A 19,906-nucleotide genomic window follows, 5' to 3' on the forward strand; every position below is an offset into this window, starting at 1 on the left:
GTCCCTACACCTCTCTGCATCAGACCTGCAAGTACTGTTACTTAATGTACTCACAGAGGCAGGAGGAAACTTCATTTACATACACTAAAAAAAAAATACTCTGAGGTCTTCAAAAACAGGCACTTCAGATGTAAAAATGTGAAATTAAATTATTTTCAAATAGAAAATGTGAAAGGTGCCAGTGGCAGCAGACACTGAAGACCTTAAATGTTTATGCAGCTTTATGTATTGTTATTTCTTCAGTAAGCCTGCCATGGAAATGGCAGGGGTATGGGAAGAAAGTATGTTAGCACTTACAGTCTACTCATAAATGCATTAAATGCAACTATTTTACTGAGAAAAAACAGTAGGAGAGCAAAGGCCCATCTCCTGGGGAGCTAATCTCAATTACTGCTCCCAATCATGCTTCAGCTGAAGAGAACCCTGCACAGAGCCCTTGCTGTACGTGACCTGGCAGTTGTGTGCATTTGCCCCTTCAAAGACACTCATGTAATGAATGAGAATAGACTTTTTCCTTACGAAAAGAAAGAAAAAAATGATTGTTCAAGGAAAAAAGACATTCTGGAAAAGGCCTTTCATTAAAACTCTATTTATTGCAGTATCTCCCCACTTCCACAGAGATTACAATCCCTAGAAGCAAGATACCAGTACACAGAAGTAATTTACGTAGGCAAAACGGAGACACAAATGTTTAGTTGGATTTGTTTATATGTTTACCACAAACTTATGATAAATTTTTGCAATTAAATGCAAGGAGGGATTCTTGGCAGCCTTGTACACAATGCTGCAGCTATCCAGGCAAAGTGGGACAAAGGCTGCCTTAGTCCCCTGTTTCTCTGTTTTTTTGGAGTACCTGCATTTGGATAGCTGCAATTAGGCTGTAAGTCAGTCAAGCGGGATTTTGAAGCTTTGTTTTCCTTGGAGCAGCAAATGCCACTGTTCGATGTGGACACCAGTTGTCACTTTCTCCAATTTGCAGGATGCAAAAGCTGAAATGGGGAAAATGCTGCACTGTGCTACTTGAAATCCTTTCAGGGGCTCCCGGCAGTGCAGGGAGGCACAGGCAGCCAAAAGAAGTCATAAGCACACTTTGCTAACTGCTACTCTTAGTTGTCAGAAAGATAAAAGTTTCTGCACATGCAAAACAGCAGCATGAGCTGTTTTTGAAAATAGATAATACATTTCTGGCAATTAATTGAATTCTGGAGATGTGTCATTTTTGTCCCCCAAGGAAATGCTGTTAGCTCCTCTCTTCTGAGTATCCTGTATTTTAAAACACACACTTAATTCCACAGAGAATACTCCATCAGGGATATCTGTATGATAAAACTCTCTGAGGAGACATCACCCAGTGTGCAGTCACAGCTCTTTACTCCCAGAGCCCCGACAGGTACCCGTGGTTCAAAGCTGGGCATTTGGTCACTGTGGTCTGCTCATGGCACTGCTGGACCCCACCTGCCCCTTCGGCACCACAGAAACATGGAGCAGTGCTACAAATGCTGTCTAATAAATTTGAGGGCTGGAGAACAGTAGGAGAGAGGGGAGCAGATTCTCACATCATCAGGAGGGAAATAGGCTTTTAAAAAGCCAGTTGTATCTGTGCACAACAATGAAGCTTTATGTCTATATAAACTGACAAGTCAAATTGTCCTCCTGGGCCCAATTCTCAACATCAGTGCCATTTGACGGCGATCGTTGCCTCCTGCCTCTGCAGCCGAATGCCTCTGTCTGCCAGCAAGGGCAGGCAAAATGATTAAAATAAGCATTAACACAATGGTTTGGTGATTAGCTTCTCCCTCTCTCTTTTTTTTTTTCTCTTCGCTTTCTCTTTTGTTTTACATATAGTTTGGGTCCTCCAAAGATTGCTAAAGCCTTTTCTTCATTAGCAGTGTACTTAACAAGTGCAAATTTAAAGTATTCATTTTCTTAAGGCCAAGGATTAAAGCAATTAAGGAAAACGGCTGCAACCCAGCACCAAAGTCAATCCTTAACATGGAAAAGAAACAATGGTGCTTAATGTATTTAAATAAAACCAAATTGTGCACAATTATGCTAACACTCTGTCAAATTAAATTCTCACTCTGCTGCAATGTTTTATTAAAATTTCCTTTCTGCAACTGACATTACACTTTTTTGCCCCTCCCCTCCCCCCCCCGGGATGGCACAGGTCTGTGGTCACTTTGCATTGCTTTCCTGGCAAAACCATTGCAACAAAAGGTAACATCCACTCTCATTCTGTCCTCATTTTACCATCAGCTTCTCTTCTCGTATGGGCTTAATCCCTTGCCAGGTCTGCACTGGATTTCAGTGTGATTTAGTTTGTGCTTACCAACTACCTGCTCCAATATCCTGAACCTTGAAGAGAACACACGGGAGCATTTCATTTGAAGTTTAAGGCAGTATTTTAATATGGCAAGGAAAAACCTCTCTTTAGAAAATGGCAACTCCCTGATAGGTTTGTTTGCTTTCCATATCATCAATTCCAAAAAGCTGAGTACCTAGGATACTAATGGGGCATGTTCTCTCCACCAGCATGAATTTAACTTACACTGCCTCAAAGGATAAGCAGAGTTCTGAAGACAGTTTTACCTCAGGACTGGGAATACACAGGAAGCATCTGAGCAAGTCCAAGCACTGACAGCATGAACAGGCCTCAGAGACCGTGTTCACTTTAATCCTCTTATCAGCAAGTTGTCCTTGGTTGGAAGCTCTTTGTCACGAAGTCACTTGCCAATGAAGTACCATTAAGGACACAAAAGAGCAAATACTCCATGAGCTAAACACAATAAACATCCTGCACAAGGAGCCAAGAGATCCTTTGCAATGGTCACAACAATTTGCATCTACTATATTATAGATGAAATGTAAGTAATTCCTGGAAGCCAATATCTTTTAACCTGGAAGGAAAATGATTGTAAAAACCCTGAGGCAGGAAAGGGTAAGAAGCATCAAGAGCAGTGATGGAATGCAGAGAGGCAGCCAGAGTAGAGGGCAATGAGGCTTCTCAATGGTATGTAAAATGTACATTGCCTTCCATACAAAGCCTAGGTGTCAAGGGCATGTGTGTGATCATGAGGGATGGCTGCCTTAATGAGAAACCGTCAACAACTTCTAATTCGTTTCTATAGCTGAGCTGTTTCCATTTCTCTAGATCCTAGGGAAGATATCACAATGAATGAAATGGCTCTTAATCAGATCTGATTATGATATCCTGCTACCTTAAAGTAAGTGCAGCAACACAGCATAGAGGAAGGTCTCAGAGATTTCAGATGTCAAATTAAGAAGTACCTCATACGGTTGGAAAGGGCAGAAAATACCACGAACAGTGGGGGTTTCATCTAGGGAAATAAACGTGACTATAGGATGTCTCCCAGTATTGCTACTGGGCCTTACTGACAAATTTATCAGTTTTGCCTTATGTAGGTTGAGGACATGGAATAAGCTGACATGGCATGCCAGCATTATCCAGGGGGTTTCCAATCCTAATCAGACAAAATATTATGGTCCAGAAAATAAATCATCCTGTTTAAAACAAAAAGGAAATTCATTTGATGGGAAAAAAACTTTGTTTCAGGTTAACTAAAAATGATATTTTGTCCATCCAGCTACAACATCAGAATCATAATTACTGGCACAGTTCTAGCTTCTACTGCAATACTCTCAGCTGGAAATATTCACACACAGTTCATCTGCCCTGCCCTGCTGGAGTCGCTAAAATATCACAAGACTCAGGAAGCAACTGTCTCATACTCCTTGCCTAGGAGAACCTCCTCTGATGCTTGCAGTCAGAAAAAGCAACATTGGCAGGACCAGGGTAAAATCCAGAGCCTACTGGGAGGAATGTATTTGCTGCTGCATCAGAAGATTGGGAAACTTGTACCTGGGAAAACCAGAGCTTTGAAAAACACCCCACAAAACTACTTAGATTCTGTGCTGCTTCTGTCCTTTTCTATAGGTTTAACCATGCAGGGTGCAGCAAGAGCAGGGTCTGGCCCCAAGGGAGTTCAGATGCAGCAGACTGATCTCCCAGCAGGCTACAATATGTTCCCAGAAGGTACAATATAATTCCGAGGCCAAGGAACAGCCTATTAGCTCTGCATGCCATTAATTTTCATGAATAGTTCAATCTGATGCTCACAGGAGCTGTTGGGCATCTTTCCATTTTGTCTCACAGGACCTGGATGAGGGTTTATTTATCTTTTTACTTCATACCTTACCTTTAAGCCTAAGCAGTTCAGTGCAGCTGTGCAGGTTTCCAGTGCTCTGCCAGGCTCAGTGCCCAGCAGCAGGCAGGACGCTGTCTGCAGGTTGGAGTGATGGCATGTCACAGTCAAAGCCATTCAGGAGAATTAAACTTCAGGCTTGTTTGACTAAACTTCTGAATTCACCACAGTTCCCCTGTTTTGCCAGACTGAAGAAACAGCCCAGCAGGTTCTTGACTCATATGCCAAAACGCTTCCTTCATCCTCCCTGGAACTGGAAATGATTACTAATAGGTATTCTTGCTGAAATAATTCAACATAATGTGCTGAATGAGATCACTAAGTCAAAGTATCTTTTCCTAAGTGACTCTCTCGCTGCTTGCCTGAATGCCAGAGGGGAAGGAGGATAGCATGAAGCGAATTCTTTTGCTGGCTTTTTACAAAAATCTCATAAATTACTGAAGAACTCACACTAGGAAGTTTCACTCAGGTTCATTACTACAGATCCATAAGGCAGGTCTGGCAGGCAGAGGAGGATGGAGACATAGGGGTTTGGGTTAAGTCCTCTCTTTCACTCTTTCCCCTTTTCCAGTGCTCTCCAGTCTAGGCTGGAAACTGAAGACAGGCAGTGAAATGAGGTGGGCATGAGAGCAAGGCTGGTGAGGGGCTGGGCACTCTTTGCCCTGCGTGCACAGCCCTGGATGTGCATCACTGTGGCAGCTGCATCTGTTACAGGAAGCTTCAAGCACCAAGTGAAACCCAGAATTTGAGGAGGAACAGGGGTATGCACCACAAAACACACTCCAGCATGCCAGGGTTGCTCAGTTTCGCTGAGAGGCCAGGCTGCCCTTACCCATCTGAGTCTGTCAGCCTCAAAATTAACTTATTGAGGTCAGCACTCATAACAGGAGTGTGGAGTTGTGATTGAGTCTTCCTTTCTGAGAAAGCCCCATAGTCTCTGGCCCAGCACAGCTATTACCTGCCAACCTAAAGGATGATGAATGTTATTTATATTGCAGTAATGGCTAACCACTCAGTGGAGACCAGGGACAGGCTGTGCTATGGACTTTTCAAGCACCCACAGAATGAGGGCTGTCCACAGATGCCTGGAAGCGCTGAGACTTTTCAGGATAATGTTCTTGAATGTCTTGGACACGATGACCTCCAACAACTGCAGTACTTGCGCTGACTGCAACAACACAGGGGGCTGTTCTACAGTAAAGATGTTTGTTCATACCGAATTCTTATCAGTCACTGTGACGTACCCTTGTAATAGCAAAGAACTCATCTACTTCAAAGCAAGCAACTACTTGATAAGAGTCTTTTAAGTTCCTTGATTAATAAATGTGAAATATAATCTCTTTCAAACCAAACAGAAAACACAGAGGTATAAAGTGTTATTCTGATGCAAAGTTTTCCTAATATTTAGCTGCCATTGTTCTGCTGTCCAAGAATAAAGTGAATCAATGAATAAGAGCTACTCAAGATGAAGATGAGAAAAGTAATTTACCAATAGTAAAAGATGAAGGGCCTGATCCTATAAAAAGCCCTGTAAGACCAATTTAACTGTGGCATGTGCACACTTGCAGGATTGGGCTTCAAATAATTGCAGAGAAATGTAAGAACTGATAAACTATAGCTTTAGCTTTCCGCTACAGTGAGTCCAGCAAGTGGATAGCTAACACTTCCCAGGAAATACTGTTCCAAGAAATAGTCCTGCAAAGATGCAGAGAAAATACATCTAAAACATTAAATGCAGATGGTTTTTTTACTATTAATGACTCTCTTTGTATCTTAGAAAAATCACACAGTGACTTCTTTCATATGCACTGAGGTACTAAAACCTAAAATACTAAGTGACACATTCTACCAAGAAATGCCTTAGAGAGGGTGCTGTGAAATAAGTGTCAGCCCCTCTTTCATCCCTTCTACAATTAACTTTCCACTTCTACAGTTCTAAAAATATATCCAGAAATCAGCAGACATTTGTGTCCATCAGATACCTGATTAAAATACAAAGAAATATCTTCCCTTTTATTATACTTTTTACACTTAAAAGTTGCTTTAGACAGGGCTGTGTCAGAGCTTCATAGCCAAAAGCCTGAAGATCTCAGAGCCCAGTAAACAGACTAAGCAGGGAACAATCTGATAGGCTTTCTTCTGCCTTTTCCATCAGATGAGTGGTCACTCTAAAACCAAATGGGAGAAATTAAGCACACAGTAAGAGACTGGAAGTACTTTCTGGCTGTCCCAACTTTAGAAGTCTCCTAAGAGGACTGATGTCTCAGCATCTGGGCATTCCTTTCACTGTCAGACACTAAGAGCAGTGGGATTTATCAGCAATCTGCTGAGCATATACAGATGACAGCTGCAGAGCTTGGAGAGCTCAAAGGCATTTACAGATAGAAAGGGGTTTGCAAAAGACACGTTGAGCCAGAGCTGAGACCCTGAGTCTGTGGAAATTGCTTCCAATTGCTGTTAAACCTTTAGCCGTGGTAGTTAAACCAGGCACTGCAATATGCACAATTTATCCTGGGTGTGCTTTACAGTTGCACAGACTGTTTGAGGGAGGCTGATCAACCTCCATGTCACGTTTTACGAGGAAAAGCCTGCTGGGATGATTTTGGAAGGTGGTCTTTGCTGCCTAAACTACAACTCCATCCATCACTCAAATACATGGAAATGAAGTGTCATTTATGAACAGGTTTTGGATTTTTAAAGCACAAATTTCATGAAAAATAGATTTAAAGCTCTCCCCAGCACCCACATCTCACCTAATGGTACTTTATCCCCCATAGATTTCCAGCATGTTGGCCTACTATGATCTACATATCTTCCTAAATCTTTTAAAGTATCTTCTTGTCAAAAGGATATGACTTGCTGACATCACACAGAGATGCATTATATCAAAACGTTTTTGCTGTATTGACACAAGTTCCAAATTATTTCCAAAGTCAGCTGTATTTTCAATAATTTGTCCCCTTTTCATTTTTCAAAATAGCTTTATTCGCTTATGATAGCAAATTGCTTAAGTCCCTCCATCCTCAATCCAGACAGTGATAGAACTCTGCACCAAACTTTTTATAGCAGCAAATGTGTTTTTGATTCCCTGGCATCCTAAAAAAAATTAAATCTTTCTTCAACTACAGTCTGTACAAAAGCGTGTTAGCTCTGTGGTGTTCAAGAATAGCTAGTTAGACTCTGAGGCTATACATTCTTCTGCTAAAAGATACATTATCACAACTATGTCTAAATATTTATGCTTCCTGTTTGCTAAAAGCAACACCTACAATTGCTATAATTGAAAATGACAAAATAAAAAAAAGTTTTTCACCAATTTGCCACCCTTTTGCATTTAACAACACTAAATATATAGTCTAGTTCATTATAGTTTTGCCTGTTTCTGTTTAGCTATAACAAGGGAAAAATAAATGTGTTAAAAAAGAAGCAAATGGAATTGTAAATATGACAGAAATGGAAATAGATTTTATGGTTTGATGCAGCGTCTGAAATCCCTTAACACATGTGAAAATGAAAAGAACATAGAACCATACAATCATTTAGGTGGAAAACACCTGTAAGATCACTGAATCCAATCACTAACACAGCATTGCCAAGCCCATCACTAACCCCTGTCCCATCTACATATCTTTTAAATACCTCCTGGGATGGGGACTCCACCACTTCCCTGAACAGCCTTTTCCAATGCCTGACAACCCTTTTGGTGTTAACTTTTGTCTCATTCAACTGCTTTTAACCACCACACCAGCAAAGATTGCCATCATTTATTTCCATTGGATCTCCTTGCTCAGCAGTCTCATTAAGGTTTTACTCGTATTAGTGGGGTTTTCAGGCACTACACTTCATATAAATTGTCAGTAATACATTTTCTTCACCATTTTTGCATATTTAAGTAATTGTAACTTTAAAACACACTATCATTTTTTTGTAAGTGGGGACTTGTCATCATGTAGATATCACAAAGGAAAAAATACAAAAGCAGAAAATGTCATGATGCCTCTTTCAAGCAGATGGTATTGCTGTAGCACTGAACAAGTTTATATTAATTACTTTCAGAAAGAGAAGGAGATGTCATATTTCAGATAGAGGATTCTACCAAACACACTAAGAACAAGTTGTAAATTTAACAATAGTGAGATTTTTTTCATAGAATCATTGTGACAGCTGTCAAACTGGGGAAAACTTTTTTGTTAATTCCAGTACAATTGTTCATTTAAACAAAAGCCAGTGATTCAGTCACACGGAACAGCTCATGAGCCGAGCTCTGCTGCACAATCTGCACACATGCAGATATTCCATCTCTATGCACAGTCGCTCTTTAATTTCCATCTTTGGGGCTACAATGTGATTTGTCCAGAGCTGAGCAGAGCCCTATAAAAATCAGGCCAGAAGGCAATTTGTGGTTGAGTTGTAACAAGCTGCGTGTGTTTTCTCTGGTTGGAATGGGGAGGTCTGGCACCCCAGGTGAGCAGCCAGCATAGGACACCCTCCCTCCATGCCAGGCTGACCATGTGGTCACCCTTTTTCCTGTGCCCTCAAACTAAGAGAACACAACTATCAGTAGAGATACACCCTGGGTGCAGAGACAGACCAAAGTACCTCCCTCAGAGAGGGAGCTCACAAGGAAATCCCAGTATAGATCTTGGTGCTATCACAGGATCTTTGCAAGCAATAAAAATGCAGAAATTCCATTGACTACCTCCACCCATGGGAGGGCCTGGATCATTAAGGAACAGCAAAACCAACTCTGAAGAAGAAATGGAGTGCAACTCTTACCTCCTCATAGACATCATCATTCCTGCTGAAGTCTCCAGCCCTCCTTGGAAGCACATGGACATGAACATGCTGGAAACGTGAAACAAAATAATGGTGATTATCAAGATCATGACTTTCTTTTCTGAACTGTCACAAGTAACCGTGCACAGGCTCCCACAGCATTATTTTCAGAGGAAAATACATTAACCTGTTTCATAACTGTATCTCAACTCTTTGGAGAATATAAAAGATGAAAAACATGAGAGAGCAGCCCTGGTGTATTATACGAGCTTCGGAGTGAAATGCTTGGAAGTTTAGGGGCTCTGTGGAATTATTCATAGTTGTCAGTCAGAGACATATTTAGCCACAGCTCTGAAATAACGATGTCCCTTGGAGCTGAGTGTTGTGTCTCCGGAATAGACGGGAATAAGAAGGTGCTGGAGATGGGATGCGGTGGAGAGCTCGTGTGGCAGCCCGGGCTCAGGGCTTACTGCCTGGGGACAGAGGAGCTGCTGGCACACCACGGACGGCACGTGGGTAGAAAGGCTGACAGAAGAGGACAATGCCTCTCACAGGGTTAAAAAGACTAATGTTTCCTTTCCTCCCCGAGTCTGTGGCCCAAACACAACAAGCTGAAGCCCCCAGGGGTACAAGACTCATGCTGGGGACACACCTGCAGGGACAGAGTTTCAGGTGGCCCAAAACCTTTGAGGCACAAGGATTATGAGTCCAGTTTGGCAGAGCCTGAAGTGTAAGTGTCCCTCTCCTGGCACAGGGCCATTGCCCATGGGGTAGAAGAGCTGAGGACTGAGGTGCACAGGCAGCTTTGGATTCCCCAGTTAGGGAAGGAGGTGAATGGTGATGTATTTTTGTCAAAAGCGATTATGTGATCTGGGGAAAACAAACAAAACTATGGGCAAGAACACAAATGTATGACTTGGCACCTTGATGCTGTGTTATTACTATTACCATTATTTTTTTCTGACACTCTCTTCATACCATAAAGGGAGGGTAATTCAAGATCCTCAAGACCCAAACTCTACTGGGAAAAGTACTTCTCTGCAGTAAGTTCAGCTACTAACAACATTGCAAAGCATTCTTTTGTCTTTTTCCCTTTGTCTTTCACTCTTGAGTAAAGAAAAACAACTGAGAATAATTCTTCAGGGAAAAAAACCCCAATGCCTCTATGAGGAGAGGCAGGAAATAATCTGAGTGACAGATCACATTTATGCATCTTCAGATCTTTTTAGATGGTGTCTAAATCCTTAAAAAAAAAAAAATACTGCATCAGAAACGGCACCAAATGGTTTGCATAGAAATTAGACAGCTTGCACCTGATTCAATTTGATGAGGTAGAAAACAGCTGAAACTCCTGCACCTCATTGGAACATTCTCAAAACATGGCGTAAGTCTATAATGAAATATGAAAGCAAAAAAGGTTTTCTTAGGGTATTTGTAAGAAAATTCAAACACACCTATATTGTGTTAGCTTCTATCCATAAAAATGTCTGCTCAGTGAATAAAATGAAAACACAAGGATGTTTCAGTTAATGAAATATTCTGAATACCACACTATTATTTTTTCTCAGCTTTACCCTAGAGAAACGGAATATGTGATTTCTTATTCTTATCATTATCCACAGCTTTCAGTGTATTCAGACTAGAGATGAGGGTGAATCTTGAGGGTCAAAAACTGTGTTTTTGAGTAATATATCAGTGATAGTGTTCTGATAGTGTATTATACTAATATATCATAAGAGCAAAAGTGCTCCTGTGATGTATTAGTGCAATGTATCATCTGAACATCACTGCTCGTATGATGTATTGCTCAAAACCACAAAGCAACTTTAAAGATGGTCTTCAGTAGCCCTAGGCCTGAAATTTCACTTTTGGACAGACTTTCAAGAAAAATAAAAGTGTAGATTAAAGTTTGCAGGGGTACTGTAAAATTTCACTACTGTCTCACCCCTGTGGTTCTCATTAGATTTTAAATTTATTCATCAGAATAGAGTCAATTCATCTGCCAGTCAGTTTCTTTCTCTTCTGCTACAAGGAGTGATAGTTTTGCTACAAGTATCAATTTGCAGGAATTTCTCTTGGCGATACGTATAAAATCTAATATCAGCTATCAACAACCATATTCCCCAGAAGTTTAGCCACCTTTAAGAGTAATTTTTATCTCTGGTGCACAGTGTTCCAGGACACACACAGGAGAAGATCTGTATACCCGTGACAGACGATTTGGAATATCAGAAAGCACTCAGGGATGTAGTCCAAAGCTCAGTGCAGAGATGCTGCACTGCAGATGCACAGACCAGCACAGCAGGTAATGAATGAGCCTAATGTGATCTTCTACCCAAAACGTGCTCTTATGATCAGTGTGAAAAAAAAAAAAGAAAAAAAAGTGTTTATGACAGCATATGGGCCACTTGGCATCAGTGGGGACGTTCTCAGGGGTTAGGCACCTTTACTACACAAATTAATATTCCCAAGGCTTGAGGTAACAGCAGTCAATTTAAGAGAGAGTAATTTTTTCCCGCCATCCTTTTATTTTTTTCAATTCTGTGTAGGGAAAATAACTAAATATCTGGATTCTCCCCACTGTTTGTATAACAGAGACAAACAGGATCAGCAACAGTGTCTCACATATTTTCCTGCTTTTCAGTTTTACCAAGAAATACAAGCAGCACAGAGCTGTGGCTACCACATAGTCAGAAACACTGAACAGGGAGATTTCACACATTCTCTAATCTGCCTTTCAGCTTCTGGCCTTCTCAACTCGGAGTGGCTGATATTTTGATTCATTAGCAGATCTTTAATTGATCATTTCTACTCCTCAGTACTGCTTGTTACTGCTAAAGCCTCAATCCACCAAGGCACTTAAGCACCAGCTCAGTTTCCAACCTGGGAATTGGTTCAGTGGGAATATTCACATCCCAGATGTTTTGTTTATGTCTCAGTGTTTTGCATCCACTGCTGGCTACAGGGAGGTCTCCCTAAATGGCAGTAGCAAAAACAACTTCAAGGTGCCCACAAATTAAAATTGCTTCCTTCCATTTGTTTTCCAAGCAAAACAAAAACCTGCACATCCAAAAAAACCATTTGCAATTGACTGAAATATGTCAGATGCAAATAAAACATTGGGATGCTTTTTTTTTTTAAGGAAACAAACAGATTTAGGCAAATCTTCCATCAAAACACTGCTTGAACAGAAAACATCTAAACTTTTACCAAAATTGTCAAAATAAAGCATTTCAATTTTTTTTCCCCAGTTATTGTAGGGGTCCTCATGCCTGGTGGGTGGCACACAGCCCCATCACATTCCAGCGGGCTGTATTCAATCACTGTTGATGGTATTTCATTTTTTTCCTAAAAAATTGCTTTCCCCTCATTTTGCATTATTTTGATTAATAAGCAAGGAAAGCAACACACAACAGCCAAGACATTTACATTAATGGACCAATCAATATCACCCACATCAGGGTAGAAAAATGCAGGCACACGCTTGGCATTGCTTAGCTCCATTCCCTGCTTGTCAGGCACTGATGGAGGAAGGAGGACACTGACATGCTGGGTGTGACAACAGTGACAACATGAGGATGCAGCAGAAGTCCCCAGATGGGGGGCACTGTGTGAGTTAAAGGTGTCTGAGCCCCCACTAGTTGCTTCTGATACTGGGGACAAGATTTCCAGCCAGGGATATCTAGAACAGCAGTAGCTGGAAGGAAGCTGGGGGAGCTGGATTTTATAAGGCCTTCAAAATTAAAATTATTAGACTAACAGTTTTCTAGGGTTGGGACTGCAGCTCCCTCTGCTTCACACTGTAAATAAAATCTCAGTTTGAGAAACTCCTAATGGTGAGAATTATCAGGTGATGCAAAATCACTTGTGAGAGCAGTTTCTTCAAGACCTTTATACTGAGAATGACACGGGCATTAGAAAATGTACTGCAAGGAACAAATCTGTAGTGCCACAAGGAACTAATGAGCCAGAGCCAGGGTGTGATGTCTCTGGCCTCCCACTGCACCAAGACAATGCTCTGATGAGCTCCATGGCATTCCAGTTGGGACCGTGGGAGCACGGGGCTGCTCATGGGCACTCTCGAGCATGCTCAACCACCACTACCAAAATCTGGCCGCAGGACAGGCATTTGTGGGATTACATGACTAAAGTGACTCTCCAGTGAACCAGGGCTGCAAAATGCCCAGAAAGTCTCAGCCAAAAGACCTGGAGCATGAGCTGTTGGAGAAACAAGCATTCAGGTCAGGCGAGTTTTACTTCAGCACTCAAGGCCATGCAGAAAGCAATGTTCCTGGTAACGGCTGGTTTTATACACTGAATTATGGTCAGATAACCAATGTGTCACCACTGCACTGGATTTAAAGGAAAATACTAGACAAAAATAGACACTGAAAGAGATTTCCCAGGTAGACCAGAATAGTGAGGAGCAGATGACCCTGCCACACACCACGGGGGAGGACATGGATGTTGCCCGCAATAATTCATGAACATTACGTTGTGTTCACTCAGCTGCTGTGCTGGTTAGCAGAGCAACAAAGCTCAGCTTCCAGTTGAAAGGGAGACAATAGTCTGTACATGAGCTCCTCAGCACCCAGGGTCTATTAGCAATAAATGTTCTTACAGGATGAATACATAAAAGCTGGCAAAGGGTCACGCAACCCTGAGCACGGGGGGACTGCCAGAACTTTGGCAAAGGAAGGGCTGTTCCCCCTACATCTGCAAAAGCAGAACATGGCTGAGCTGTGCCTTCACACAGCAAAACCAGATGCCTTTCAGCAGCGTAATCCTTTCCCTTGTTACTTTTCATTCTTTCTACAGTCAAAGCTTGGCAGGTGAGGGTTTCCACAGTCTCATGGTGCAGCAAGGACAGGAAAAGCCGTGATCTGCTGTGGTTGTGGCCAGGCAGGAGGAAGGACAGGAAGGGAATTAGCAGCTCGAAGCAGCATAGACCAGCTGGCCAGGAGACCCCCACCAGCCAGATAGCTGGGAAGAAGGATGGTGGTTTTCAGATAAGACTTCACTTGCTGCAAAGTGCCCTGTCCATTACAGAGATGGGGGCTTCCTATGGGAGGTTGTGATAATGCTTCTTCCAAAGCACCAGATTAACTGTAGAAATTCCAAACTAATAACCATTCTGCAAGTAAGACTGTTAGTGGGCAATAAAGAAAATCAGCCATAATACAGAGATAGCCACATGAAAAATAGAGCAATTTTGTCCTCTCTGTAAACTGGGGTTCCATGGAGTCCTTGTTTGCTATTCTTGATTAACTGCTCAATTATCCCTGTTACAAAGTTATTCCATGGAAAGCCCTGCCTATATATCCACAGCTCATTAGCAGAAAATGCTCCCTCTGCTGTCCTCGAAAATCCAGCGTGTCACCAGCCACAGGCACACTGGGTACAACTGCTCTTTCCAGGCACTGAAAGCCCACTTCCAGGGCCCTTGACCTGCAAGTACTGGCAAAGATATCTTTGTGGGAAAACGGTTCCTATTCAGTGAGTTCTTGATGTTTTTCTGAGTCCTGAATTGGTTTCAGATGGAGAAAAAAATGTAAAAAATTTTAAAAAGTTCTATCCAACATTAGGAAAAGAGTTTTGGACAATTGAAACATTCAGTTTTCAGAGCCTTCAATATTATTGCCAGCATTAGTACTGTTTTTTCCCCCATTTCAGGAGTTATAAATTAGTCAAAGACAGATCACTTTAAAGGAGCTAATTTTTATAAAATAATAAATCATGACAGGAAACTACTTGAAACCATTCCTTTCCTACAAAAATGCCCCATTTCAAGGAATCAGCACTTTCTTTTCCAGCTTTACTAAAGCCTTGTGCATGAGGCTGAACAGATGCAGGCCCTCGGCATTGCCTCCCCAGCTGCTCTGCCGTGCTGGGGGTGAGGATTGCTCCAAATCCAGGGAGGCTGTGTGAACTGACACACTCTTGTAACACCTTTGGCTCTGGTTTATTAAAACACAAGGTTGAGGTTGAGGTTTGCTTTTCTGTCATCGTGAGGAATATAAGGACATGATACAGATGGAAAGGAGTGGCAGAGACTGCCAGGCTTAGGAGTAGAATGTGCAGGGGAGCAGACTGATGCTTGCAAGGGAAGGACAGGGAAATCTACATCTGTGTCAGAAAGCCCAGGGCAGCAGCAGAGGAAACAGCAGAGACAGATGTGGGGATGGACTAGAAGAGCCACTGGAGAACAGGGAGGGTTGAAGCTATTGACAGAATGAAGGTAGTGGTCAAAATTCTGTGAATCAAAAATGTTGTGCAGAAAGAAACTGCAAAGAGACAAAACAAGAAACTGGAACAAGTCTTGGGAGAGAAGGCCACAAAGGCTGTCGATGTGCTACCAAGCTGGTGCGCGAGGGCCCTTTGACACTTGTGTAAATCTGCATCGCACTGTGCTGTACACGCACCCCTAGGAGGAAAAATAAAGCTTTGCAATGATCCCTACCAACATTTATGCCATGGATTTGCCTCTGGAAGAGTAAGTATCAAGATACTTGCTCAGCACAGAAAACACGTACTTTGGAAAGCAACAAAACGAAGAGCATTTGCAAATATATCAGAAGCCAAACCAAGTGGGGAACTTGCAGCAGAGTACATCTTTAAGCATGTAGACTCAGAAATGTGCACATTCAGCATTCTCAATAAATAATGCATATGTCAACTGCTATGAAGTTTAAAGAAATGAGCTGTGGGTGAACTAGAAAAGGGATGTAGACCTAATGAAAAAAAGCACAGAAAGATTTTTAAACCCACTTGATATCTATAGTTATAACTTCCACAGCTGAAGGCACTTTAGCATTTGCAAGAAAAGTGCCAACCACTCCCCTTCAGCCCCAAACCCAAGAAAACTGGCACAATAATGAGGGTAATAAGCCTGTTTGCTGGAAGTGGTGATCCAAATGTACATCTCTTGAACATCTCTTAAGGGATCCTCTGAGAGGCAGCAAATGAATAAACTAAATGGAAATAAAGGTTGGATGATTCTTTGAACTTGTATTTCCTGACCTCTGAACTGGTCTGCAAGTCTAGGAATGAGGGTCCATGCATGGTGGTTGGAAGGTCAGGCCAAGGACCATCCCCTGCCATTATTCATTGTCCATCCCCTCTCCAGCACCCACAGGGAAGGATGGGTAGACCTGCAGAGCAGCAACCATTACTCTGCAAAAACAACCCCAAACCCTGGCAGTCCCAGCCTTTTTTACACATGGAAATGACCAGTGAAGGTGTCTCTAAAGTTACTTTGGAAGGTATGCTCAGGGATAGCTGGAGAGCACCTGCCTTGAGGCCCTGTGCCTTCCATCAGGGTCACTTTCCAGGTATTTTTGTGCAAATTTGGTGTTGCTGAGACAGAAATGAAAGCACAACTGCATTTCCCCTCACCTCTGATCTTTCATTAAGTCTTGATAAATGCATATTGTTTGAACACTTGTGATATGTACAATTAGGGTTCTTTAATTTATGTTTCAATAAAATGTTCTATAATAAACATTTACTGCTCTGTGAATAAACATTTAAATGAAGCTCCTAATGGGGGTTACATGTTTCGAAGCAGTTCATGGCTTTGCTAAAGTCTCTCCCTATATTTAATGAGAGTCATTTCCATAATCTGTGCATTATTGCTTAAGCCTCCCTTTAGGAATATTTTACAAAGTAAAATTGTGTGAAATATTATCAGCCAAAAGAGAAAATGCTAAGAGGATTATCAAATTGTCTTGTTAAAGGGACAGCACAAACTTTCATTTCCCCCCTGAGATGCCAGCACTGTAATTATATAAAATGTGCTTACTAATCATCACACCGGGTTGTTTTTACTGGGTTTTTCCCTCTGAGACCCAGGCTAAATTAAAAGGATAGGAGACCCCTGAAAGGTCTGATATGAAAGGCAATATAAAGCTAATTTACTTTCTGATATTAATAAGAGGAAGGACCAAATACCCCAGGCAAATCTTGTAGATGTAAAGAAACATCCGGCTCCATCAGAGCGGGCCGAGTACTGTTCTGTACAAAGCTGTGCACAGCTTCTCCCACAATGAGGCCCTGAAGCCCCACAATTAACAACCAGGGTCTCATCCCCATTTTGCTGAAACTTCCACCCATTTTCTCACTGACTCCAATAATGGCAGGACTCAGTCTCCCACGTGAGATATAAAAGCATACTAAGGTCAAGGGAAAGATTATTGTTGGAATATAGAGAGTTTTCAATTCTCTGGAGCCTCTGCAAGAATACAAACACCTATAAGATATTTCTTCCATATGTCTGAGTACATTTGAGGAGAGCATAAAACTGAAATATATCTTCTCTGCTCTAGCAGGGAATAAGAGCATTATAGCAGCAATGGCCCACTCCCCCTTTAATGCAGGGAGTAGGGGAGAAGAAGAGAAGATTAATCAGGAATGTATGTGACAGGGGGAAGACAAGCCTTACATGCCAGTTATTCCAAGAGGGAAATAATTATCTCTAATTTTTGTGGCTATTTTTTGGCCCTTTTAGACAACTGCTGCAATCTCTTCTAGGATGATGACAAGGCTCCTGCAGAATGAAAATACTGCCTCTGTCTCCTCTTTCATTATTTAAAGATGTGTATTGGGTTTGTGTGGCTGGGGTTTGGTAGCAGGTGAGGCTACAGGTGTGGCTTCTGTGAGAAGCTGCCAGAAGCTTCCCCCATGTCCAGTTGAGCCAATTCCTGCAGCTCCAGGGTGGATCCACCACTGGCCAAGGCGGAAGCCCATCAGCAACAGGGGTGGGGCCTTGGGGAAAACAGATTTCAGGAGAGGGAGAAAACCCTGTGTGAAAGCAACTACAGCCAGAGAGAGAAGTGAGATGTGAGAAACAGCCCTGCAGACACCCCGGTCAGAGCAGGAGGGGCAGGAGCTGCTACAGCCCCTGCTGCAAAACATGGTGAGGTGCCCTTGCAGCCCATGGAGGAACATAGTGTGGCAGGGGATACCCAAAGAAGGCTGAGACCTCATGGGAAGATGTCATAGGGGCTAGAAAAAAACCGTGTGTCCTTGGTTTTGATGATAATTCTTAAACATGTGATTCACAGAGGTGAGGGGTGGAATGTGTCGCTTTCGCTCAGCCTGGTTTTTGGTATTGGGGGCCACAGAGGTGGCTTCTGTGAGAAGCTGTTGGAAGCTTCCACCATGTCCGGCAGAGCCAATCCCTGATGGCTCTGAAGATGGACATGCTGCTGGCCAAAGCTGGGCCAATTAGAGATGATGGGAATGCCTCTGTGATAACATACTTAAGAGGAAAATCAAAACAACTGGGGGCACAGTTCTTTCCTAGCCAGAGAAGAGGAGGAGGTGAGAGCATGTGAGGGGAACAACATGGAGACACCAAGGTCAGTGGAGAAGGAGGGGCAGGAAGTGCTCCAGGCACCAGAGACAAGATTCCTCTGCAGGCCATGGTGAGGACCATGGTGAAGCAGCTGTGCCCCTGCAGCCCGTAGGGATTCATGGGGGATGCAGAGATCCATCCACAGCCCCTGGGGATCCACAGGGGATGCAGAGATCCATCCACAGCCCATGGGGATCCACGGGGAATGCAGAGATCCATCCACAGCCCCTGGGGATCCACAGGGGATGCAGAGATCCATCCACAGCCCATGGGGATCCACGGGGAATGCAGAGATCCATCCACAGCCCCTGGGGATCCACGGGGGATGCAGAGATCCATCCACAGCCCCTGGGGATCCACGGGGAATGCAGAGATCCATCCACAGCCCCTGGGGATCCACGGGGGATGCAGAGATCCATCCACAGCCCCTGGGGATCCATGGGGGATGCAGAGATCCATCCACAGCCCATGGGGATCCACGGGGATGCAGAGATCCATCCACAGCCCCTGGGGATCCACGGGGGATGCAGAGATCCATCCACAGCCCATGGGGATCCACGGGGGATGCAGAGATCCACCCACAGCCCATGGGGGAGGTGCCTGTGCCAGAGCAGGTGGATGCCTGGAGCAGGCTGTGATCCAGTGGGAGACCCGGTGGAGAGAGGGAGCCCCTGCTTCCAGGCTGGAGCAGCCTGGCCTTGGAGGACTGCACCCCGTGAAGAGTGACCCACACCGCAGCAGTTCTGGGAGGACTGTTTGCCCGTGGGAGGGACTCACGTTTCAGCAGTTTGGGGAGGACTGCTGCTCGTGGGATTTGGAGCCACGCTGGAGAAGTTCACAGGGAACTGTCTCCTGTGGGAGGGACCCCACGGTCTCACAGGGGAAGGACTCCCCTCCCTGAGCAGTGGAAGAAAACCTCGGGTGATGAACTGACCAAACCCCCATGCCCTGTCTCCCTGCGCTGTCAGTGGGAAGGAGGGAGGGGCTGGGGGAAGAAAAGGTGTTTTAAGGGCTTATGTTACTTCTCATTATCCTCCTCCAATTTTTTAGTAATAAATTCACTTTGTACCTTTAAGCTGAGCCTGTTTTGCCCTCGGAGTGTTTTCTTCTGGTCCTTATCTCAACTCATGAATGCTTCGTTAATTTTTTTCTCTTCTCTGCCCAGCTGTGGCAGAGTGTGAGCGAGTGGTTTTTGTGGTTTGTGGATTTGACCAGTGTCAGACCATGATGGAAGCCCATGCGGGAGCAGGTTTACTGGTCTCCTGTGGGAGGGAATTCCATGCTGGAGCAGGGGAGGAACATGAAGAGTCCTTCCTCTGTGGGGGAATTTCCCCAAGTCAGGTTTTGCCCATGACAGTAAATGGTGATTGATCTCTCCCCATGCTTATCTCTATCTACGAGCCTTTTGATGTATTTTCTCTCCCCTGTCCAGTTGAGGAAGGGGATTGATAGAGTGACTTTGGTGGGTACCTGGTGTCCAGCCAGGGTCAACCCACCACAAGATGGAAGAGAGGTGCTACTGCACCGAGAAAGAAATGGTTTCTGATGATGG

The 19,906-nt window shown here is 43.4% G+C and overlaps 1 protein-coding gene across 9 annotated transcripts in view; it reads right to left on the bottom strand.

Annotated features, from left to right (window-relative positions):
- The window catches only part of FHIT (fragile histidine triad diadenosine triphosphatase), a 620,602-nt gene that overhangs the window by 75,902 nt on the left and 524,794 nt on the right, over positions 1-19,906 (bottom strand). For all 9 annotated transcript variants that reach the window (XM_019280433.2, XM_010390178.3, XM_019280432.3 and 6 more), the window contains one exon: positions 9,000-9,068. In XM_019280433.2, coding sequence (XP_019135978.1) covers positions 9,000-9,068 — 69 coding nt within the window. The remainder of the gene's footprint in view (positions 1-8,999; positions 9,069-19,906) is intronic.

The sequence above is a fragment of the Corvus cornix genome, chromosome 12, assembly GCF_000738735.6.
Source record: "Corvus cornix cornix isolate S_Up_H32 chromosome 12, ASM73873v5, whole genome shotgun sequence".
In the NCBI taxonomy this organism is placed as follows: domain Eukaryota; kingdom Metazoa; phylum Chordata; class Aves; order Passeriformes; family Corvidae; genus Corvus; species Corvus cornix.